General features: G+C 40.4%; 1 protein-coding gene across 2 annotated transcripts in view; it reads right to left on the reverse strand.

Moving 5' to 3' along the window:
- tsc22d1 (TSC22 domain family, member 1) overlaps positions 1-25,095 on the reverse strand; it is a 162,192-nt gene that overhangs the window by 19,124 nt on the left and 117,973 nt on the right. The window contains exon 1 of one of the 2 annotated variants that reach the window (XM_052013751.1): positions 14,433-14,744. The exons of the other annotated variant lie outside the window; for it this stretch is intronic. Within the exon in view, the coding sequence (XP_051869711.1) occupies positions 14,433-14,539 (107 nt within the window). The 5' untranslated portion in view covers positions 14,540-14,744. Of the gene's footprint in view, positions 1-14,432; positions 14,745-25,095 lie in introns of those variants that run through there. 2 annotated transcript variants of the gene reach the window in all.

Here is a 25,095-nt window from a genome sequence, read left to right on the forward strand (position 1 = left end):
TAAGTAATGATAAATTTAGGAGGTCATTAAAAAAAATTTCTCAGGGGAGAGAATAATGCGAAAGATCTTGAGATCCCAATATCCAATTTATTTCTGGAAGCCAACAATAACCTATTTTAGAAGTCAATTAAGTAATCGGACTAAAGATAATGCAAGCGCCTTAATATATCACGTCATCAGTCTTCCTAAAGAGCTTATTTGGCTCCATCCTGATCCCATGCCCTTTTAGTGCTCAATACTTAGTTATAACAAATAGCTAATTTCACTGTGACACTGTTTTCAGGTTACCAAACAATGCATTCAGTTTTATGGCTTTAATACTTAGTGCTGATGAGGTGTGAAACATATTATTGCAGAGAGCCTCAGCATGAATTTTCCTCATCCTACATCAGATTGCTATTTATCCACAAAGAAAAATGACCAATTTTTATAGCATTTGATCACTTTCAATTAAAAAATGCTCACTCAGTTGAACTGAGAAATCCCTACTTGCTAATCTGTTCTGATGTAGTCCTACACTCTTTCATCTGTTTACCTCAAAAGAAAATCCAAACATTTTTATAACTAAACCAATGCTTTCTCGAATGGAGAAGTGGTAGCCTTCGAGCTACATCACTGTGCCAGTTAAGATAGCAAGATACAAAAGGCAGAAAAATCAGTTAGATCAACAAGGGATCCAATAACACCCTGGAACATGGGTTCTGAAGTTGGTGATTTCTGCATAGTTATCAACCCACCTAGATACTATTAAAATGCTGCCTATTACAACTAATATAGGGTCAAAGTGCACACACATTAATAAAATAATCAAATGACTGACAATTTCTTATCACACTGATTTACTAGTCATGATCTCCACTTCTTCCCAGCCACCCAACTCACTTTCCCAGCACCACCCACGAAACATTAATCAGTAATTGTGCAGAAATGTGGTGGTATCAAAACAATTCTGTTAAATCCACATTTTTCACCAAAGATTTTCTATGAATTCTTCCAAAGGCATAATCCCTTTCCCAGTGAGACAAACATCTCAACCCTAGATGAAAATTACCTGCAGAATGCAGCTGGAAACAGAATGAGCATTAATCCAGCAAGCCATACAATATACATGATACTTCTAGAGTCCCAAATGGGTGGAACTATTGTTCCTTCTACACTTACTCTTATAGATTTACAATACCGTCCAGGTATTAACACAGGTCTATCTTGCCAAGTGTTATAAAGTCATAGAGTCATAGAATTATACTGCATGGAAACAGGCCTTTCAGGCCAACTGGTCCATGCTTCCCAAGGTGCCCCATCCAAGCTAGTCCCATTTGAAAGCATTTGGTCCATAACCTTCTAAACCCTTCCAATCCACATACCTGTCCAACTGTCTTTTAAAAAGTTGTTATTGTACTTGCCTCAACCACTTCCTCTGGCAGCTCATTCCACATAAGTACCTCCCTTTGTGTAAAAAAAAGTTGCCCCAAGTTCCTATTAAATCTTTCCCTCTCACAAATCTATGCCCTCTAGTTCTTGATTCCCCAACCCTGGGAAAAAGACTGAGTGCATTCACCCTATCTATGCCCCTCATAAATTTATACACTTCTATAAAATCACCTCTTAGTCTCCCACACTCCAGGGAATAAAGTCCTAGCCTGTCCAACCTCTCCCTATAACAATCCCTCAAGTCCTGGCAACATCCTTGTAAATATTTTCTGCACTCTTTCCAGTTTAACAACATCTTGTTGATCAACAATTTGGATCCCTCCACATCATATTCCTAGGAAAAAGACCTTCGTAAGCAGATCAAAATTTCTTATAAACCAGAACTGTATCCTCATATACAAGTGGAAAAACACATTAAAAGATGCAGGGCTCTTATTTTATTCACCTCATGCTCATTGTCTTTTGCCTTCTGAGAAGCTATAAATACCACACTATTAGACGACTTGTTTAGGTTAAAACGAGCAGATCATTTTAAAGTCAAATAATTACAGAGGAGAAGACAGACAATGATTTCAATGCTGCAAATAGAATGAATTAGTTGACAGAAAGGTTTATTTCTTGCAAGGCATAATAATGCGAAACACTTATGCAGGAAAAGGCTTTCACTAATTTGATGCAACAGTTGTACACGGTTGAAGTCCTCTTTTTTTGCCCAACACGTGTAATCCGGTTGGTATCAAGTCTAAACATATTGAAGAATTTCTGCAGTAAGTGTTCCAAACCTGCTCAATTGCATTCAAAGGCTTTAGTACAGCATTAAATAGAATGGAACAAGAAGAAATTGATAATACTGAGAATCTGAAACATAAAATGCTGGGAGATACTCAACAAATCAGGTAATATCAGTGCATAAAATATAACACAGTTGCGGTTCAAGTTATAAAATCTTCAATCAGAAGCGAAGGATATTATCGATAAACAGCAATTAAGGAAGAAGAAACATCAGAGAGGAAAGGGGAAATAGGTGCAATCAGAGAGACCACACAAAAAGATACGAAGATGGGATTTGCAAATTGGTTAAAGGAGAGGAATGATGGGCCCAGGAAACAAAGTGGGTGACATCAAATATAGGAAACATTTACAAGACAAAGTCCTTGAAGAGATGAAATACAAATAGGAAATGTAATTGAAAGTGTGAAAGTCAGGCAAAGTGAAGCAGGCTCGAATGGCCCAGAAGTCTATGGAAGGAAAAGGTCCAAAAGGAATGGATCATTCCACTGATGCATGAGGGGAAGATGGGGTGGAGGTCCTAACCCCTAGCATTAACCTACTTGCTGCTCCTATTTCTGAAAACATAGGTAGCCATCATCCCACATTGTCAGAGAGAGACAGAGACAGAGAGAGACAGACAGAGACAGAGAGAGACAGAGACAGAGACAGAGAGAGACAGACAGACAGACAGAGAAAATGGGAACTTTCATTAAGGCATAAAGTTATAAGGACAGAAGGCTATAAAGAGCCCAGTCAAAAACTGAGGCTAAATGAAAAAAAAAGTGCAATAGTCGGGCTTTCCAGTCACTGGGATCTTGTTGGGTTACTTACATGGAGAGTGGTTGGAATCTGGAATGTGCTGCCAATATTTAAGTATCTAGAACAGCAGTTGAATCACCAAGACGTAGAAGGCTATGGACCTAACGTGGGTGAATGGGATTAGTAATAGATGGATGCAACGGTTGGACATGGTGGGCCAAAGGGCCTGTTTCTGTGCTATACGAGTATGAATTTTTTGCCCCATATAGCTGTCATGTAAAAGCAAAGATATGCAGCAGCAATGTTTCTTGTATACTTATTTCCACAAGCCCTAGAATTCCCTCTCTAAGCTCTTTATGACCTCTCTCCTTCTGAGATGCTCTGCAAAACCGACCACACCTTAACACCTGTCCTAATATCTGTGGTTCTGCATCAAATTTTCTTTGATAACATGGCTTTGAAGCACTCTGGAGCATGTTGGTATGTCAAATGTGCCATATTAATGAGCAACCTTATTAATCCACCCTGAAAGCAGAGTTACCCACAATAGCAGTAACCACTTCATTATCTACATCCCCTTAGAACTGGGATCAAGCTCATCTTTTCGCTATCTCCCACAATTAACTGATGAAATCCCTTCATGAAGTCACTGATGAGATGTAGAAAGCATAACAACCACTTGTGCACAGAATAACTAGGTAATCTCTTTTAAAAATGTTGATTAACCAATATAAGGGATGAAATCCCAGTTTTTATTCAAGAAAAAAAATGCCATGGCAGTCCAGCTGGGAGAACAGATGGGGCTTTGGTTTTAGCATCTCAACCTGGCCTAGATTTCTGTGCTCAAGTCTTTGGAGTGGGGCCAAAGATTCACAACCTTGTGGCTCAGAGGCAAAAGTAGCACTGACTGAGACTTGGCTGATCTAAGTCAATAATATTTATTGATTATATTAGTCTTGTTGATCATTGACCTGCATAGGTTGAACATTAAGCATCAAATGTATTACAATCCCCATTCCTTTGAAGTATATCTTTAGCTATTTCAGTGCACTTGCTGGAGTTTGTGTGCAACCTTATTTCATTCCTGTACACTTTTGCTGCATTAACACTCACTTTCCTCTTTTTTCACAATGCAAATATTTACTGCAGGTTGTTCAGTAATTTCTGAACTGTGTTTCAATCCAATGCCTCTCCTAGTTTTGTAACAGCAAGCTTGCATTTAAAAAGCATTGCAGCCTAGTTAATTCAGTAATATAAATTAGAAACAGTAGCCTAAACTTTCAGACTTTAACGAAGATTACATTCACCACTCCTCCACTTCCTAATTCCTCTAATAAAGGCATTTTCCTTTCTAACCTGCAGCCAATTTCTTATTCACTTACCAAGGTTTACCTGGATCCCCATAGCTATGTGTGTAATTAATAGCCTTTCATGTGTGACTCTGTCAAGTGCCTTTAGAAATCTGGACATGGTCATTAGTGTTTTCCAGTGCACTGGATGGCATTCCATTGGAGATTCGGAAGGCTGGTCAAATAAGATGAAGGGGCTATAACTGAAATATTACTGTTTCTCTTTTCACAGATGATGCTTTATCTACTGAGCATTACCAGTAGTTTTTATTTCAGAATTCCAGCATCTGCAATTTTTAAAACTCTTTTTATAGATCACCATGAATTGGTGTGAAATATATTATTATATATGCAATATATATATATTTGTTCACGGGATATGAGTGTTACTGGCAATGCCAGCATTTATTGTCCATCCCCAGGTGCCCCTGAACTGAGGCAGGTAAGAGTCAACCCACAGTAGGTCCAGACTGGGTAGGAATGGCAGATTTCTTTCCCTGAAGAACAATAATGAACCAGTTCGGTTTTTAATAACAATCCAGTAGTTCTAAGATTGTCATTACCAAGACTAGCATTTTATAAATATTTAAAGTTAATATCCCCTCAGCCATGGTGGGATTCAAACTTGTGTTTCTGGTACAGTGGTCCACAACTCTGCCACTGGTCCACCAGCCTAATCACCACATTCACGTCTACATTTTAAGCTTCAATACCCAATTCCAGGAAAAACAGCTTTTTCATAACACCTCCTTAACCTATAACATCCACCTTGTAGAAGGACAGCGCATGAGACACAGGGGAACATCAATTCCATCCTGACTTGCAAAATATACCAGCTTGTTGACTGGATCAAAATCCTGGAACTTCATATCTAGGGGTACTAGGGGATTACCTTCACTTGCAGCAGGTGAAGTCAACTCACCAAAAACAATTAGGTTCATGCAATAAACGCTGGCATTATCAGTGACACTCACTTGTCTAAATTAATACACTTTTTTGATACACAGCAATCCACCTTATAGATGGATGGGACTGTTTCAAAGGTTCCAGGAGGGAGGAATTACAATGAATTTCATACAATAGATTTCCAGAAACTATGATACAATTTTAATAGGAGAACTGAAGCACTTGAGGAATCAAAGGGTAATTAACCAAAATAGAAAAGGGCTCTGTGAAATGGGAGGCTGACATACAGAACCTTATTTACAGGGAATTGGACGTTGCAATAATGGTCCAATGGGGGGGGGGGGGGGGGGGGGGGGGGGGGGGGGAGGGGAGGGTGTGGAGAAAGGGAACAGATTGTCAAGCTAATTACGATAAATAAACTTACATGTCAGCATTTTTAAAAGTTTTCCCCTTAAGTATTAGAAAGAGAATTACATTTGAGTTGTGCCTCAACAAAAAGTGCATTCATGAAGTGTTCTTCTTTTAAAACGACATGAATGAATAAAATGCTGTTATCATATCCCCAAGTACTTAAAGTAACAAATAGTTTGTTGGCTTGCTTCTTTAATCCATTAACGGCTCAACTATTGTGTTGTGTTGCACAAAGTCTCTGATTTTTTGTTCTAACAAAGGATTGGTCATCAATTCACAAGTTAAAATGCGAGAGTTTTTAAAAGCATAAATATGCAAGTAAAAACCTCCTGAAGACTTAAGGAAAATGTGCAAGTTGGTTATTTTGCTTAAATCAAGCAGGCAGTCCACTGACGTGAGGAAAATGTGCCCACGTATAATATTATAATAATTATAATTTATATAATCATGCTGCAAAATATAACAGCTTAATTGATTTTATCTGGGCACATCTTAATCACCTGTTTGTCCATCTTCAAAAAGATTGAATTACAAATGAAAGGTGTGGATTTTCAGCTCAAATCGCAGCAACGTACTAATGATCTACCCTTGGGTTATTTTAACTGCATAGTCTAGGATCGTGTGAATTTACACAGCACATAAAGGGTCACAGTTGTGCCTGACAGCAGTAAACCTGAATTTGCATAATGCAAATCTGGACAATGGAATGAGTCAACAAAAAAAATAAAGCAAACTTAATTCTTGGATATGTATCAAGGAAAGAGAATACAAGGCAATTGAGATTATGTATTGGTGGTTCAATGACTTGCAGGTTTTCACTTGGGAGCTCAGTATGCAAACATCGGAGAGTTCTCCAGAATTCTGAAGATGAATTCACCGCAAATTACCATATTATAGATAGTGCACATCACAATCTACTGCAGGTTTCAGAAGTAAAACCCCAGGTAAACAGTGATTCAGACTCTAATTCAGATACAATTTGTCAGACATTACCGACACAGCACATTTTTAGACACAGGGATTCCCTAGTTTCCACCTCACTGGACCACCCACCTCCTCAACGTCATGCACAAAGCTTTTGTTTTAATGCTGAAACACACCACCAGTTCTGTAAATCAAGCAAACAGAATCCCATATAAATACCCAAGCACAAAATAATTACACTATTGGACCTGCTCCATCAAAAGCCATTTAAGCACTGAATCAGGATTTACTCGAGGATCTGTGATACATCTACATGGTCTGTGTGTTGACCATGGACCTAGTTCTTTACACAGTTTAATACAGTGTCTCTGTTTCCTATTTCCCTCCACCTCTCTCTGTGTCTGTGCAGAAATGAGACAGTGGGAAAGGGAGCATGACAAACACTCAGTGTTGAGGAGCCAATATTCTCTGTGGCTCATACCTAGTTCCCAAAATTAACTGGAGAATTTGGAGAAAGGAAACTGGAATAGCATCATGCATACTAGTAGATTCAGTGCAGATCATTTTAAATATTGGAAGAATCTTGCTGGCTGAGGATAGTAATTAAGAGAAAATGCCAGCATCCAGGTGTTAGCACTCAAGCCGCACAGTGCAGCGGTATGACAGAAATTTGCTGGTATTTCTAATATTATGCTAGGGATAGCACCTCCCAGGTCTTATGCCATTCAAATCTAGCATAGGATCTGAAACTCCAATAACGTCAATAGGAATTCTAGGCTTGCAAATTAGGAAGCAAGTGGGAAACTTACTCTTTTAATTAGCTAGTTTTACTTTAAATGCTAAGTGATGTTTTATTTTAATTATTTACTTCAATTTTAATTTTTTAAAATACGTCTGAATGTCAGAGATATTTAAGGCATCTACAAGTTTGAGAGCTAGCAAAGCTCTTCAGCCAGCTTTACCTCCTGATGAAGCCAGTAAAAGGCGTTCTGAAGGCAACACTGGAGGCCCATTCATCATCCGGACCTCGGCACCTGATACGTGGGTGCAAAGGATCAGTGACACAGGCCCTTCACATCTAGTCCAGCAAAGTGCAGGCACGTGGGATCATGGGCAGGAACTCCAGGAAACTGACCAGATCCAGCACAATCCTTTTAAATAATAGAACAAAGCTGGGCCAAATCACTCAAGTAACCCATTAGTGATCCAGCATTCTCGCAAACCAGTCTGCCTTCCCATTCTGTTAGCTGTGAAATAACATTTCAGGAACCTCGACTTGGGCAAAGGAAAACAAATAGGTGAAAGTGGCAGGTAGAAACACAGAGAATGAGAAGAGCTCCTTTTTTTTTACAGAAGATGCATTCTTGGAGTATGCCACAAAGAAATTAACCATAGTTTGATTCATTCCTAAAGAAGAGTGCCAAAAGAAAAATGTTTCCTTAATGCACAGGTGTGCCATTTATTCCATTTTACCCAATCAGTTCTAAACTATTCAACATGGCGTTCTTAGAAATTTGCTTAACAGAAAAACTAATTGCACCGTAATAAGTCATTAGACTAATTTGCCCTTCCACTTGATCAAGATAACTTTACCAAAGCACAGAAATGGTACAAAAAGCAAATTGATGTTCAAAGGAATGCCACTGCACCAGCTATAGGGCACTGCTTGAGCAATCAGTCATATTTTCCTATAAAAAATGGACTTCGATAAAGAAAGATTTCAAGTTCGCACCTTGACATTATATACACATTGCCATCCATCACAGAGAGTCAATTATCCTTGTAAATACCCCTTATCTCTGTGAACAAACATTCAGTCATGTATGGCCAAAGTACACCCTAGTGAACAGTGGGGTTTAGTGCTATACGAAAATATGCGGACCTTTTCTGATCAGAGACAGCCACACTCAAATAAATGAAAGCTATAATAGGCCTTGAGATTTAGTTTTACATATTTGTTAATGGGATGTTTATGCTGTGGTAAGGCTAATATTTATTGTCCATCCCTAATTGCCCCCTGAGCCTTTTAGAGAATACAAGAATCAGCTGCATTGGTGGGCCTGGAGTCACAGATAGACACGACTGGTTAATGATGGCCTATTTCCTTCCCTGAAGGATATTAGTGAACCAGATAGATTTCTTATGACAATCCGATATTTTCATGGTCACCAATACCACAATATTTGGTTTCAGATGTTTATTGAATTTGATGAATTTAAATTTCTCAGCTGCCATGGTGGGATTTGAACTCTCTTCACCAGATGAACCATCCCAGATACCAGTCCATACCCTCTGAATCAATCTCAGGTTTGAGCCAAAAAGTATTACAGATAAAATACTAGCTTTTACCCAACAATGTGGAAATTGCCCACGTACATGTTTCCAACAAATCCAGTCCTTCTCTTCACCAAGTCTATACTCAATTGCTACAAGTAATATCAGTCGTTGACTGTGCTAACAAACAGCACTGATCAATAATTTACTTACCGATGCCCTATTTGAATTCTTGAAATAACACTTGGCCTCTGACCTCATAACAGGCTTATTCCAAAAACATAAACAAGAGCGGAGTTCCAAGGTAAAGTAATAGTAACTGCCCTAGACATTAAGACATCACAGTAAAGTCAATGGAAACAAGGGGATTTCTCTACACTGACTGGAGTTATATTTTGCCCAAAGAATAAGGTTGCCACTGTTGGAATTCAGTCACTTCCACCCTCGAATCTCCAAAAGGCAGCAGGCCAGAACGAGCCATCATGAATTGATTCATCTATCACCTTCTCTCCATGACAAGTTCAAAAGTAGGGATATTTGTTGAATGCACCATATTTTGTACCATTTAGTGAAGCAGTCATATATTCTGTGGCATAGTTCACCTCCAGAGTCCCCAAAGTCTTCCACTACCTTTTGGGAACACAATGAAGCTGGGTGAATATAATAACCTCTATAGATGCTTCAAGTTCAAGGCCATCCAGGATAAGGCAATTCTTGATTGCCATTCCCTCCACCACCTTTAACGTGAACTCCGCCACATTTGTTTTTATTCATGCAGGGTTGGATTTCAAACAAACAGCATGAAGGGATAGGGGCCAAGGAAGGCGATAGTTTCGAAGCACTGGGATGCATGTGGTGAAAAAAAACAAGCTGCTGGAGGAACTTGCTGGGTTAGGCAGCATCTATGGGGGTAAGGAGATGGTCGACATTTCAGGTCGAGAGCCTACATCAGGACAGAGTTTAAAGGGAAGATAGACAATACAAAAGAGCGAGGGGAAGGGGTGGGGCAAGAGCTGACAAGCAATAGGTAGCTCCAGGAGAGGAGGGATTGCTGGGCAGATGGAGTCAGGTGGGGAGGGGACGATGGAGATAGCAGCAGAGGCTGGGAGGTGATTGGTGGAGACAACAAAGGGCTGCAGATTATGGAACCTGATAAGAAAGGAAAGTGGTGAGTGGACCCAAGTAAGGAATGGAAGGGCAGATGGGAACAGTAGGGTGAGGGTTTAGGGGACCCAGCATGTTGAGCATGTCGGTGATATACTGGAGGGGATAGAAACTGGGTGACAGGGTGCTGGCAGGGGCCCTGGAAAGAAGGGTGTGTGAGAGAAGACCTAGGAGATTCAGATGGAGAGAGAAAGGAACAGTGAGGGTGCTTCATCTGCCCATTAATCCCTCCTCACCTGGATCCAGCTTTTGCTGCCTGACTCCACCCCCTCACCTCTTTATGCTGGCTTTCTCCCCTTCACATTCTCAGTTCTGATATCAGGTCTCAGCCAGAAATATTGACCATCCCTTTGCCTCCACAGATGCTGCCTGACCTGCTGAGTTCCTCCAGCAGTTTGTCTTTTTGCTCCAGATTCCAGCATCTGCAGTCTCTTGTGTCTCTAGTATACATGTAGTACCAGCCATGCTTTGGATGAGGTTACTGCTGGGCAACACATTGATGAGAAACAAGGAAAGGTCTGATAGAATAGATTGAATGGGACCTCAGAGAAAGTCATCTTGGAGCATAGAGGGAAGCCATTGCAGGAAATTCATCGGTTCTGATTCGACAGGCAAGAATAGCACCATCCAAAATATCTGGCTCAGATGGAAATGAAGGAGCTTGAAGAAAATCACGTAGTCGATCACGTCAACAGGTTGTAGAGAGATTGAGGACAATACGAGCAGGGGGAAAAAGGTCATTTGTTACTGTGATTTGATTGAACTAAAATATCAGTGTACAAATTGAGATTAGCCAGTTTTCATTTGCATGGATTTAGAACACAAAATAGATTGAGCATACTACATTGTGAAAGTTTGATTTTAAGTTTATTTCTTACATTATTCAGAATCATCTGACACATTTAAGACATGAAAGAAGACAGTGAATCTGCAGTATATTCTAATACATTGACACCAAAGGAAAAAAAGATTAATGAATATTTGTTTTAATTTTTGTTCCATTGTTATCATGCACACATACCAAGCCTTCAGAAGAAATTTCTTCTGGCTTATTTGGATCCAATGATCATTAGGCACTATAAAAATAAATTATATGCCCTTTGTTCAGCAGAAAGCAAACAACTTATTTTGTCTTTTTTTTACAGAAATAGTAGTGAGGGGTCAATCACCAATAGCTAGTCCCAAACAAATTCCATTAAACTTAATTAGTCACAGTCAAAGTTAAATCCTGCTCAAAATCAATCTGTTATTACCCACTTTAATGATCTAACTGAATACCATTTGGCACCTCAACAATATAAGCTGCATCTTCCAGCATAAATGATAACTGGAGAGTTTTACACCTCCCCCCCTCCCCCCCAAGTGTCTCTGTTGTGAAGCACCGCTGGCAGCAAGGCGAACTCTCTCCAGTGGTAAATGGCTTCCAGTAGGAATACATGATTCCAGGCACATCATCTTCACTTTACTCATGTGCGTTGACCATAAATCCTACATAAAATATATAACAACTCCAAAATGCAGAGAGGCTTTTAATCATTCACAAATGATTAAAATGCTAACCCCAAAAGTGAAAAAAATTCTTAAGAACTAGATTTGGGCAAGTGGAAAGTGCAAAAGCATTGCACTGCCTCTGAGCATCCAACAGATTAAAACAGAACATTGACAGGATCATAATTTGCCAATCAACACGATCGACACCAATAAACTTAGCTGTCCAAGAAGCAATCATCTAACTTCAATTTCAATGGTATATAATCTAGCTTTTAAAGCAGCTCTGTGTTATTAGTTGCTTGAGTGCTATTTGAAGACAGGATCATCATTACATTTTTATGTCTACATTAAAGTTGCTTTCATGACACCAAACCACATTCCACAAGCTGGGGCTGGGTCACATTCCCATTGCTTTCAGACTTCGCTTAGCAGCATGTGCTTTCTTTTTTGATGCCACTTGATCACAACTTGCCCTTTCCATGTGTTGTACATTATCTTGCTCCCACATCTATAGCTATCTGAACCCAGACCTGCAACTAGCATCATATCCATTTAGAAAAAGAGCAAGTCGAAGGCAAAAAAGTTTGCACAAAGACCAGCCATAGAAACTTGCACAGTTAAAAGCAACTTCTATTCTATTTTTTTTTTAGCTACTAATTATACAGCTTTGATTTTGACTACACCAGTTCCTTGCAAAAGGAGCCAGTTTTAAATTTATGTAACTGTCATCTTGAAGCACTTAAAAACTGAGCTTGGTGTCTGGAACTTTACAATAGGACTGGATTTCAGCTCAAATGACTTGAGGATGGGGGGGGGGGAAATAATAGCATCTTTTTTTTTAGACAACATGTCTTCCTTCATATACAGAAGGATCAGTTATATTCACACATCTCAAATCTATAAAGTGTTAGTTTGCTTTGAATGTGCATTAGTTGAGTATCACCAAGCAAAAGCTAAATTGTGCTTCAAAATCCATATACGATCCATCGTATAAACTGCTTATTTTTACCTTCAGGACCTTGCCCATCTAACTCTGCTTTGCTTTGACCAACTTTTCATTATCTTATCCATACTTTCATCTTAAGGCTCAACTTTTCTAAAGCTTTCTTTGCCTGTGAAACTTCAACCGATACCTTGAGCCATGCACATTTCAACCTAATCTCACTAATCATCTATTGTCAATATCCCAATTCAAAATCATCTTAGTTTTCAAATTATTATACAACAGATAAGGGCAAATGAGAACATAATAGAATTCTTGGTTTGGTGTCAAGAGACGTAAATTATAAAATGATGTGGCTTTGCTGAACTTGTACAGGACAGTTGCATACAGCGTGAGGTACTACATATTATCTAACGTGATGAAAAGCTGTTGCAGAAATTTTTGAGAATATAATGGCCAAACAAGGCTGGGTTAGGAAAATTTTTAATTTGTATCGAGGGTGATTACATTGTGGAATTCTCTGCCATAAACCTTTGTTAAAGCACAGCCCATGAAGTATTTCTCAGGGGGAGTCAACAGTGGAGAAGAAAAAAATAAAATTGTGCACTGTCTGCAGAGAGCAAAAATTTCAATAAACAGTGTCTAATTTCTCTGCTATTTTCTGCAAGGCAACCACTGCTTGCCTCACAAAGTGCCTCAAGACTTGTTATTTGAAACATGCAATATAAATGAACTTGGTAGTGGCCATTGTCGAAACTGCCTTTGTGAAGAATTTTTACACAGTAGAAAGTTTGGAAAAACTTGTTCCTGCTTTAGCAGGCATTTCACAGTTTCAGTAGCTGCAGTCACTATTTACCTTTGGACTCTGTAAGAACATTTAATGTACGAAGCAGTCAATATTAGGGCAGATTCAGGTGCATTGCATAACAAACAGGGTGGATAGACTCGAAAAGCAGGAACTGTATAATAAATTCCAAAGCCCTTAAGGAATGTTCATTATCAAGCCAAGATCCTTAAAAACAACAGAGAAAACAGACTAAGCTGCACATGTATGTATAGGCTTGCACAAGAGGAGGGTAAAGGCTTTATGTTCAGGTATTCAACAAAACAGTGGGTACAAATTAGCCACTATAGGGTATGGTCAATATAATATTCACATCAATGCATACATGGTCTTCAATGACTTTCATCATATTTGTTTACCAAATTTCTCTCTTTTTAAAAGCTGCATTGTTAACACACCAAATCTAACTGCCTGTACACAAGTATGGAATGATTTCTGACCAAAACAACTGAAACTTTGTACAAATACTATACACTGCACAACCTGAATGCAATGTAGACCACAGGGCCGTGTAATCTGAATGCGTAATCAAAACTATTTAGCTTAACAGTAAAGTGCATGTAAATGAATGTAAATGTGCTGCATACAAAGCCGCTGAAACTATTAGTTATTTAAAATGCCCTTTTGTGGGCAACTCAAACATCAAGTATGTTGAAGTTTTTTTTTGTTCAAAAGCACTGCAACAACATGAAGCAGTTTGAAAAAGAAACTCCAGCTTTCCCCATTTTATTGCAGCCAAGCTCTTTTTGAATTGCTTATAACACAATTGACAAGCAATTAGCGACAAAGGGCATTGCTAACAGCCTCGAGAGAAGAGCAACCTCTGTTTGTTTCCCCAGAAAGACAGCGAAAGATGTAACAAATGCAAACTTGTCAATATGAATTAACCTACTCTAGCTGGGAGTAATCCACCCCCAGAAATAGGGATATGATTCAGTACGTAATGTCAAAAATAGATTAAAAGCACATTACTGACTCAAGCAGTAAACTACTCCAAATCAACATGTGCAATATGAAATCCACATTCAAACTTGGCAATGGTATTGCTTCATCAAAATGAAATTGCCCTACAATTGGTAAATTTGTTTTTAAAACAAATTTACCAATTTAAAAAAAACAATTTTTTGTAATTTCATATGAGTTTTAAAGACTGTTCCAGAAATACCTCTTCAAATGTTGCTCCAACTCCCAAAATAGTACTTTGATGGCCATTCTGTCTCGGCCTCGAGCACGGAGAACTGTATTTTTCATTGATAAAGTCTTACGTTGCATGATCCAAGGAAAAAAATCACCAATAACTCCAGTGAACCTATTTCTGAGATACAATCCAGCATTCTCTAAGGAACAACACTATGCATTTCACAGTGCAATCAGAAAACACAAGTAGGCTGTAATATCTAGAACACACACAGTAATGCCTGCAGGTTTTCAGTGTACTGCTAAGCTTATTTGCTTCTTACACGCAAGATTGTTCCACACACTCCCAGCTGAGTACTGGCAAGTGTGAAAAAAACAAGAGTCAGGCAATGACGTCACTGGATTTTGATCACCTGACACACTGTTACATAAACCATCACCAGAGATTAGAATCTTTAGGATGAGTGATTACACAACCCAGTAAGCACAGACCTACAAACCGTCGTAATAACTCCTGTAACTAAAAGTGCTTTTGATGAGAATTAAATTTATTTGGAAACTTCTTCAATTTATAAAATAAAACTCAGCTCCAGTACATTTTTGTACATTTCCAGTACAACGTAGTAAAATGTCCACACAAGAGTTATCAAATAAAATGCGACTCGAACTGCATAAGGTAATAGCAGGATAGAGGACAAAAAGCTTGGTCAAACAACTAGGTTTTGAGAAGCATCTCACTGACACAAAAAAGTAAGGAGAATTCACTTTAAGAACACTTTTTGCGGCATTTCCTGCTGGTGCATCAATATGTGTTTTAGAGCAATGAGGCTCAGGTCTGTACACTGTGTCTTCACTCTTACCTAGTCAATCAGGAGGAAGGGAAAAAACAGGTATCAATGCAAACTATTCTTGCATGGTCAGGTTCAGGCAGCTGAAGACATGACAGCCAATGAGGAAGTAGTGAAAACTGGGTGCTCAGTGTGTTGTAGCTTAAAAGATTACAGAGGTAACGAGTAGTTTAGTTACAAAGCAACTCAAAAACAAGAATGAGAATTTAAAGAAAAGGTGCACCACTGGGAGAGGGCAGTACGGTAGCGTAGCAGTTAGCGCTATGCTATTACAGCGCCAATGATCTGGGTTCGATTCCTGTCACTGTAAGGAGTTTGTACGTTCTCCCGTGTCTGCGTGGGTTTCCTCCGGGTGCTCCGGTTTCCTCCCACATTGCAAAGACATACGGGTAGGTTAATTTGGGTTTAAAATGGGCAGCGCAGACTCATTGGGCCGGAAGGGCCTGTTACCACGCTGTAAATAAAACATTTTTTAAAAAAAAGAGCAGATATCTTCACCAAACACTGCAACAGCTCGAGGCAGCAACTCACCACCACCTCATTTACAATAAATGCAGGTCTTCCTAACGATACTTGTATCTTGTCAAATGAGCAAAAAAAAAGTGTGATTCCACGAGAAGAGTGGGGAGGACATCCACTTCCAATTTTACGTCATGTCAGATCCTGCAGTTCCCACCACGTATACTCCTCTCCAAAGGTCAACCCAAAACTGATTTTACACAATGGCAGCCAGAGGAAGGAGGGAGCAGAGTGAGGGAATTCAAGTCCTACCCTGTGTCCACTTACACTCCCTGCAGGTCAAATGAAATCCAAAAATTCTGGCTGAGAGGAATACTGTGGAAAATAAATACTGCCAGCCATCAAATGTGAAAAGGCCCTGCAATGAGCACTGCTTGCTCACCTAAAACATTCTAAGAGTTCAGTAATAATATGCAAGTTCCTTGTTTGTTTCAATCCACCTACCAGTTTTCACAGGGACAAATTACAACTGCCTATCAGATCGATCAGTCAAAAACGACAGAGTGAACAACCAACCATTCATTACTCTAACTTGGAAGCACAAAATCAGATGTAATAGTTCTGCTCCAGATTTTATGGTTTATTTCAGTAGCAGTTTTATTTTGCTCTGTCATCTTGCCACAAACTTCTCTTCCTTCCTCTCCCAATCTCCCATCCCCACCTCCCACTGATCAGCCATGAAAACTTCAAAACAGAAATCCTTTCCTCCACAATGACCCAAATAAAAATCATCACAGAAATGGAGAAAGAACCCATAGTTGGAAGTGTGATGCTGTAAATTCATTTATTCAATATAGTTTTACCATAAGGAGTTTAAACATAATAATGGGTGCTATAACTGCAATGTAATTAATTGTTCAAAAATATGGACGAAAGTACAATTAAACCTGCAATAATCAATTTAATTATCCTTCATATAAAGTCTTAAGCACTAGCCATTAATGATTAACCTGGGGTTGTATGTAGATTTTGTTGTCGATGTGCAGAAAATCAGTTTCTCTAACTCATCTCCAACATATTGCTCTGCACTTCTTATAACTAGCAAACCTTACTTCCAAAAGCAAACTTTCCAGCTAGCAAAAGTGCTATCACAATGAAAGTGTAAAGTAAATAAATTCAAGGCATCACTGCATATAGCCGCCTATGATTATACACCAGCTATTTCAAGGCAATGATGAGTTAGAGATTCACTTTAAGTACACTGTTTTTGTGGCACTTCCTGCTGGTGCATCAATGTGTGTTTTAAAGCAATGAGGCTCAGGTCCGTACACTATGTTCTCACTCTTATTTGGTCAATCAGAAGGGGTGGCATAGGAGGGAGGGCAGAACGGGAGATTATTAAACTATTCTTGCATGGTCAGCAGAGCCTGGTTGAAGGTTCATCTACCTTCAGGGGGCAGCAGTGAGTCAAGAGTATCAGGCACATAGAGAGAAAACTTAAAATAGGGGAAACAAATTGCACACAACTGCAGCACAATTTCATTGACGCAAGGACAAATACTTGCAACCTGTGGAGGCTGAACAATCATGTAGAAAATTAACAAGCTGTGATCAGATATTTTCTCCAGTACTTTCTCCCTGTAGGACACTACAGGTCCTCCGCAGGTTACGAACGCCCAATTTATGTACAGCCCGTGCATACGAACAAGTATTTGGGAGACTGGTGGGATGGTTGCCAGCTGCTGTGGGGCTGCGGGGATCTTCTGCTGTGTGGGTACTCTGTTTACGGGCATATTTCTGACTTGCGAACTGTCTGGGTTATGAGCAGTTCACAGAAATGGAACCCTTTCGTAACCCGGGGAGGAGTTTGAAGTCCCAGTGATGCGAATGGAAATTTGGTGTGGACTTACTATTCGTGTTTCATTGAATCTGTACACAAAAAATACAAAGAAGATTGGCTTATACGCGGTACCTTGTACCCAGAAACTGGCAGTCCTGGTGCAGTGCAGGTGAAATAAGCATTCCAGGCTATGTATAAAGTAATCGGTCTCAGAGGAGTAAGTCGCTTAGAATCTAGTTTCATTGAAGTTATCAAAAATTACAGAAGGATCTTGATCAGCTGGGTAAGTGGGCCGAGGATTGGCAAATGGCTTTCAATGCAGATGTGTGAGGTGTTGCACTTTGGGAAGTCAAACCAGGGTAGGACTCATACAGTGAATGGTAGGGCCCTGGGGAGCAATGTGGAACAGAGGTACCTAGAAGTACAAGTACATAGTTCCCCAAAAGTGGTGTCATCACAATAAGTATAGGCAGTAATACCTCTGCCATGATTATCCTCAACACTGGTGCCCCACAAGGCTATATCCTCAGCCCTTCACACCCATACACTCATGACTATGTGGCCAGATTCTGCTCTAAATCCATCTACAAGTTTACAGATGAAACCACCAATAAGTAGGCCGAATCTCAAATAATGATGAGTTGGAGTACAAGAAGGAGATTGATAGCCTAGTGGCATGGTGTCATGAAAACAACCTTTCCCTCAATGTCAGCAACACAAAAAAAGCTGATCATTGACTTCAGGAAGGGGGATTGGCGGGGGGGGGGGGGTTGGGGTGCACACACTCCCATTTAACGTCAACAGTGCTGAGCTTCAAGTTTCCAGGAGTTAACATCACCAATAGCCTGCCCTAGTCCAACCACAGACGCCACGGCGAAGAATGTGCAGCAGCGCCTCTAATTCCTCGGGAGGCTAAAGAAATTTGGCATGTCCCCTTTGACCCTCACCAATTTTTTATCGATACATCATGGAAAGCATCCTTTCCAGATGCATCATGGCCTGGTATGACAACTGCTCTCCCCAAGACTGCAGGGAGTTGTGAACACAGCTCAGCACATCACAGAAACCAGTCTCCCCTCCATGGACCCTTGTCTACACTTATTGCTGCCTCAGTAAAGCAGACAACTTTGAAGTAAACTGCAAAGAACATTTACAAGAATGTTGCCAAGACTCAAGGGTCTGAGTTATAGAGAGAGGTTGGGCAGGCTAGGACTTTATTCCTCAAAACATAGGAGACTGAGGGGTGACATTATAGAGGTGTATAAAATCATGAGGGGCATAGATAGGGTGAATGCACGCTGTCTTTTTCCCAGGGAAAAGGAAGCAAAATCAAGGGCATAAGTTTAAGGTGAGAGGAGAAAGATTTAAATAGGGACCCAAGGGGCAACTTCTTCATGCAGAGTGTGGTGCGTATATGAAACAAGCTGCCAGAGAAAGTAGTAGAGCAGGTATAATAATAACATTTAAAAGATATTTTAAACTCCATCTACAAGTTTGCAGATGATACCACCATAGCAGGCCACATCTCAAATAATGATGAGTCATAGTACAGGAAGGAGATAGAGAGCTTAGCGACATGGTGTCATGACAACAACCTTCCCCTCAATGTCAGCAAAACAAAAGAGCTGGTCATTGACTTCAAGAAAGGGGGTGGTGTACATGCTCCTGTTTACATCAACGGTGCTGAGTTCGAGAGCTTCAAGTTCCTCTGAGTGAACATCACCAATAGCCTGTCCTGGTCCAACCACGTAGACACCATGGCCAAGAATGCTCACCAGCACCTCTACTTCCTCAAGAGACTTAAGAAATTTGGCATGACCCCCTTTGACACTCACCAATTTTTAATCGATGCACCACAGAAAGCATCCTATCTGGATGCATCATGGCTTGGTATGGCAACTACTATGCCCAGGACCGCAAGAAACGGCAGAGAGTTGTGGGCACAGTCTAGTGCGTCACAGAAACCAGCCTCCCCTCCATGGACTCTGTCTATACCTCTCGCTGCCTTGGTGAAGCAGCCAGTGTAATCAAAGACCGCAGTCATCCAGGTCATTCTCTCTTCTCTCCTCTCCCATCAGGCAGAAGATACAGGAGCCTGAGGGCACATACCACCAGGCTCAAGGACAGCTTCTATCGCACTGTGATAAGACTATTGAACGGTTCCCTTATAATGATGAGATGGACTCTTGGCCTCACAATCTACTTTCTTATGACCTTGCATCTTATTGTCTACCTGCAAAGCACTTCCCTGTAGCTGTGACACTTTACACTGTATTCTGTTATTGTTTTTGCCCTGCACTACCTCAATGCACTGTGTAATGAATTGATCTGTACGAACAGTATACAAGACAAGTTTGTCACTGTACCTCAGTACAAGTGACAATAATAAACCAATACTTGGATAAGTACATGGTTAGGAAAGGTTTAGAGGGATATGGGACAAATATGGACAATGGGACTACCTTAGGTGGACACCTTGGTCAGTACAGATGAGTTTGGCCAAAATGACCAGTTTCCATGCTCTATTACTCTATGAATCCTCGTCCTACGGAGTATGAAACTTGGGGTTTTGGTGAAGTGGGGAAAGAGGCACTGTTCTGATGCTTCACTTCTGCTTAATGTTAACAATAAAGGAGGCATGAAGGGGCTCTGCACGCCCATGGGATATGCATCCAGAGCCACATGGGAACTCCAAAATTGCTGCCATGTCCTGGATAACCCCAGGTGAAAGGAGCATCAATAGCTGGAGGAGCTCCAGCAGGAGCATCAACAAGGTTGAGATTTTCTTGCATTGCATGTTTCAGGAGGTGGTCACCGTGTTCCAAGTGCAGGCAGAGATTTTAGGTAACTGCCATATGGACAGTTCAGGAGAGCCCCAAGGGTTCTGAACATTGATGGGGAGAGTCCCCTGTGGAATGCAGCCACAGCTAACACCAGTGTCACAAGAGCAAGGAAAAAGGTTAAGAGACCAACGGTTAAGGGGGTTCTACAGATAGGACAGCAGAAAGATCTGCAGTTGCAGATGTAATTGCCAAATGGAATCATTGCCTCCTGATACCAAGGATCAATGATATCACCAAGCAGCTGCAGAACATTCTAGAGGGAAGGGTGAATAGCTAGAAATTGTGGCCAAAATCAGTTAGTAAAAGAGAGCAACACACAAAGTGCTGGAGGAACTTAGTGAGTCAGGTAGCATCTATGGAGGGAAATGGACAGTTGATGTTTCAGGTTGAGAGCCTTCATCTGGACTAGACAGTAAAAGGGAAGAAGTCCTGCCGACAGACTTTAGGAAGTTGCGCGGCACGGTAGTGTAGCTGTTAGTCTAATGCTATTACAGCACCAGCAACCCGGGTTCAATTCTGGCCGCTGTCTGTAAGGAGTTTGTACGTTCTCCTCGTGTCAGTGTGGGTTTCCTCTGGGTGCTCCGATTTCCTCCCACATTCCAAAGACGTACAGGTTAGGAGCTGTGGGCGTGTTATGTTGGCACCGGAAGAGTGGCGACACTTGCAGGCTGCCCCCAGCACATTCTCAGTCACGTAAAAAGATGCATTTCACTGTGTCTCGATGTACATGTGACTAATAAATAAATATCTTATATAAATTAAGCAGGGTCTCACAAGATAGTAATCTCTGAATTACACCTGATGCTAAACAGAGGTTAGAAATAGGATGAATACGCGTTAGATAAATGGCACCAAAAAGGAAGCTTGTCAGACAGAAAGCTCAATACCGCAGAAAACAAAAGAGTATATAAAGTGTATGTGTAAATTTAAAAGGAATATGAGAAAAGCAAAGAAAGGGCCTTGAATATAACAACAAATAAAATTTACAACTGCTTCAGTGGCATACAAAGAGCAGAGGATAACAAAGAATGAGCGTTATTTGGCACCAAAAGGTAGTGTGTGTTGAAACAAAGGATAATGAGCTGCCATCACAATAGTGGATGATGATGTGTTGTAGTTGAGAAGGAAGAGTGTGAAGCATTGGATGGGATAAATATCAAAAGAGGTATTAAGAGAGCTAGCACCTTTGAATGTGAATGAACTACCAGGTACAGATGAAACATATCACAGATAGTTAAAAACAGCAAGAGAGGAAACTGTAGAGGCATCATTTTCAATCGTCATCGACTATAAGAGAGAACATATAATAACTAGGAAGTCATGTTGAAACATATACAAGGCTAGATAGACCACTGCTTGGGTACTGCATGGCACTGATCACCATGTTTCTGGAGAGATGAGAGTGCACTGGAGACACTGCAGAGGGGGTTTATAAGGATGTTGCCAGGACTGGAAAACCGCAGCTATGTTGAATGATTGGAGAGGTTGGGGTTGGAAGCCAATGAGAAGTTACTGAGGGCGAGCGCAAGTTCTGCCAGGTAGAGGAGTGTGGTGGTGGAAGGGAACTGATTCAGTCTGTTTTCCCAGAAAGAAATGGAGAGCCTTGAGGTCTTCCTGATAGGATTGTTTTCCATGAAGTAGAGGAGGCTGAAGGATGACAATTGAGGTGTATAAAAATATAAAGAGCCTAAATAATCTGGAAGAACTCATTTTCCTATGCTGAGGAATCAAAAGAAACAGGGGGAATAGATTGAAAGTAATTGGTATAAGGCTTATGCATCTGCAAGTGCCTCAGGCAAACATACTCAAATATAGGGTAGTTCTTGAAGTCTAGTATTATTCTTTTGGATAGTGGAGGCAGAGACCTTCCCTCACATTAAACAGTACTCGAATGTGTACCTGAAGAACTGTAACTTGCTGGTCCACCACCCAAGTACTGGAAGGTGGGATTAAGTTGGGTAACTATTCTTCAAACAACAGACATGGGATAAGTTGGCACTCCTGTGTAGTAAACAATTTAATTCTATAGCACTTCTGTATCATTATTACTTCATTCCATAAATTGTGTTTAAACTATTCCAGTAACAACTGAGCATTAATATTAGATGTGTCAGTGCCAAATGCATTCCAGGGAGTGGAGCTCATAGCCTCAGCTGGTATGCAGTTATATGCCAACTGGACCTGTCAAAGAAAATATACTGAATTGAAACAGAAAATGGACCATTTAAAACTATGTACGTGGAGAGAAAGAATATTGGAGAATGCACGTATAGAATTGTAGTTGCAGGTCGATGTGACAGCATCTGAATGACTTTCATTGCTCTCTAATTTGTAATTCTATAATCTCTCCTTTTAACACTTAAAACATCTACTATGTCAGAATTATCAACCACCAAAATTTGAAACCGAGCAGACACCGAGGGGGGAGGGGCACATAGAGAGAGCAGGAAAAAGCCATTTGACTGTTAGTATCTTTTGTTTTGTTCAACAAGATCACACTCATCTTCCTCATCAATTCCCTTTATATTCAAAAATCTATCACCTGGAAAGACCACTGGCAGCAGGCACATAAAACACAACTATTGCCAAATTCCCAAGTCATACACCATCTCAGCTTGGAAATACATCACTGTTCTTTTGTCACAGCTTCATTAAAATCCACAATACTGCAAGTGTTATCGTGGATTAGTTATTTAAGGTGACAGTTTATCATCACCTTTCCAAGAATAATGAGGAAAACGCATAAAATGACTGCCTTGCCAGCAACAGCCACATGCATGAATAATAAAACTTCTATTTGTCCCTTTTGTTGCATATTTAATTTAGAGCCACATCAAACATGGCATTAGAGATAAATGTAAACATGACATCTTTTGGAAGGATTCTTGGATCAAGATTCAAGTCTCTACCAACAGACCCCTGCATCCAAATTATTCAAGGGATGTGGGCTTTGCAGGCTGAGCCAACATTTAATTGCCCATCCCTAGTTGCCTTTGAGAAGGTGGTGGTGAGCTGCCTTCTTGAACTGCTGCAGTCCTTGAGGTATGGGTATACCCACAGTACTGTTAGGGAGAGGGTTCCAGGATTTTGACCCAGCAGTAGGGAAGGAATGGCAATCTATTTCCAAGTCAGGATGGTGCGTGGCTTGGGAGGCATCTTCTGGATGGTGGTGTTCCCATGCCTTTGCTGCCTTGTCCTTCTAGCTGGTAGAGGCCGTGGGTTTTGGAAGGTGCTATCTAAGGAGTCTTGGTTTGCTGCAGTGCATCCTATATATAGTACAAGCTGCTCTATTGTGTGTCTGTGGTGGAGTAAGTGAATGGTTGTGTATGGGGTGCCTATCAAGTGGGCTGCTATGTCCTGCATGGTGTCAAGCTTCTTGAGTGTTGTCGAAGCTGCACTCATCCAGGCAAGTGGAGAGTATTCATCACATTCCTCACTTGAGCCTTATAGATGGTGGACAGGCTTTGGAGAGTTAGGAGGTGAATCGCTGCAAGATTCCAAGACTCTGACCTTCGTTTGTAGTCACATTATGTATATGGCTACTCCAGTTCAGTTTCTGGTCAATGATAACCCCCAGGATATCAATATTGGGGGATTCACTGATGGTAATGCCATTGTACATCAGGGGGGTGACAGCTGGATTTTCTCTTGTTGGATGTCACCATTGCCTGGATGAAATATTCCATATTTTGTCCACTTTTATTCCCCTTCCCTCACTTGGCATTGTAACTAAAGCATTGGCTTTGATATACCTCAAGAACAGCAATCAGAAGTAAACTATTTAAAGCTCTATAGCAAGCCAGAAGGCCTTCCTCCATCCACACATACCATCTCTGACCAGCTTGCAAGGAAGAGATTAGGCATTAATCCTTCATGCTGCTGCTTGACTGCCAAACTGGGGTTGATTGTGGAACAGTTAATTGTTTGGACATTTGGCACTTAATTTACAAGAGTTAGGTTGTCTGCAACCATATCACTTTTGATTTTGAGTTATCCTGCATCAACGCATGAAATTCAGAGGACTGCAAGGCCATTAGGAAGCTTAGGTTAGTACAGAGGCAAAACATAAATGTAAAGTGTGGATTCCATGTTTCTCTGCATTTGTCACTCTGGAGATTCATTTTCCATTGCAAGTGATTTCTGGACATTCTTTTTCCTGCAGAGCCAAATTATTTTTCTTTGTGCTTTTATTTTTAGGCTCAATTTAGACTCCACCTAATTTCACTGCACAAGAATTAGAGTTAAGTGGGCACATTTCTGAAATAACTTTTATTCAGGTTGCTAGCAACTATGACCAGGAGATCCATTCCTGGAAGAGTAGGGTTGGTAACCTTAAGTGATAAGTATGCATTCTTGGACAAAATTGGGAATTAAAAGGCTCAGTTTATATCCCAAGTCTGTTTTTGGATGTACTGAGCTGAGAAAACATCTTTTGGCAACTGGAAGTGTTTATTTTAAATAAATGAAAAGCTTCTCAGGGGAAAAAACATTTCTCCATTGGGAAAACACGCAGTTTCTTTTGGCCTTAGCTAAGTGTCCACAGATTATACATACATGTTACAGACAGTCTTTCTCACATAGGATCTGGATTAAAGAAGTTGTGCTGGATTTAAGACATACAGCTGGTCTTCTGATGCAGGGTCATCAAACTGAAACATTAACTCATTCCTCCCTCTGAAGATGATGCTTGACTTGCTGAGT

The sequence above is a fragment of the Pristis pectinata genome, chromosome 4 (genome assembly GCF_009764475.1).
Source record: "Pristis pectinata isolate sPriPec2 chromosome 4, sPriPec2.1.pri, whole genome shotgun sequence".
Classification (NCBI taxonomy): domain Eukaryota; kingdom Metazoa; phylum Chordata; class Chondrichthyes; order Rhinopristiformes; family Pristidae; genus Pristis; species Pristis pectinata.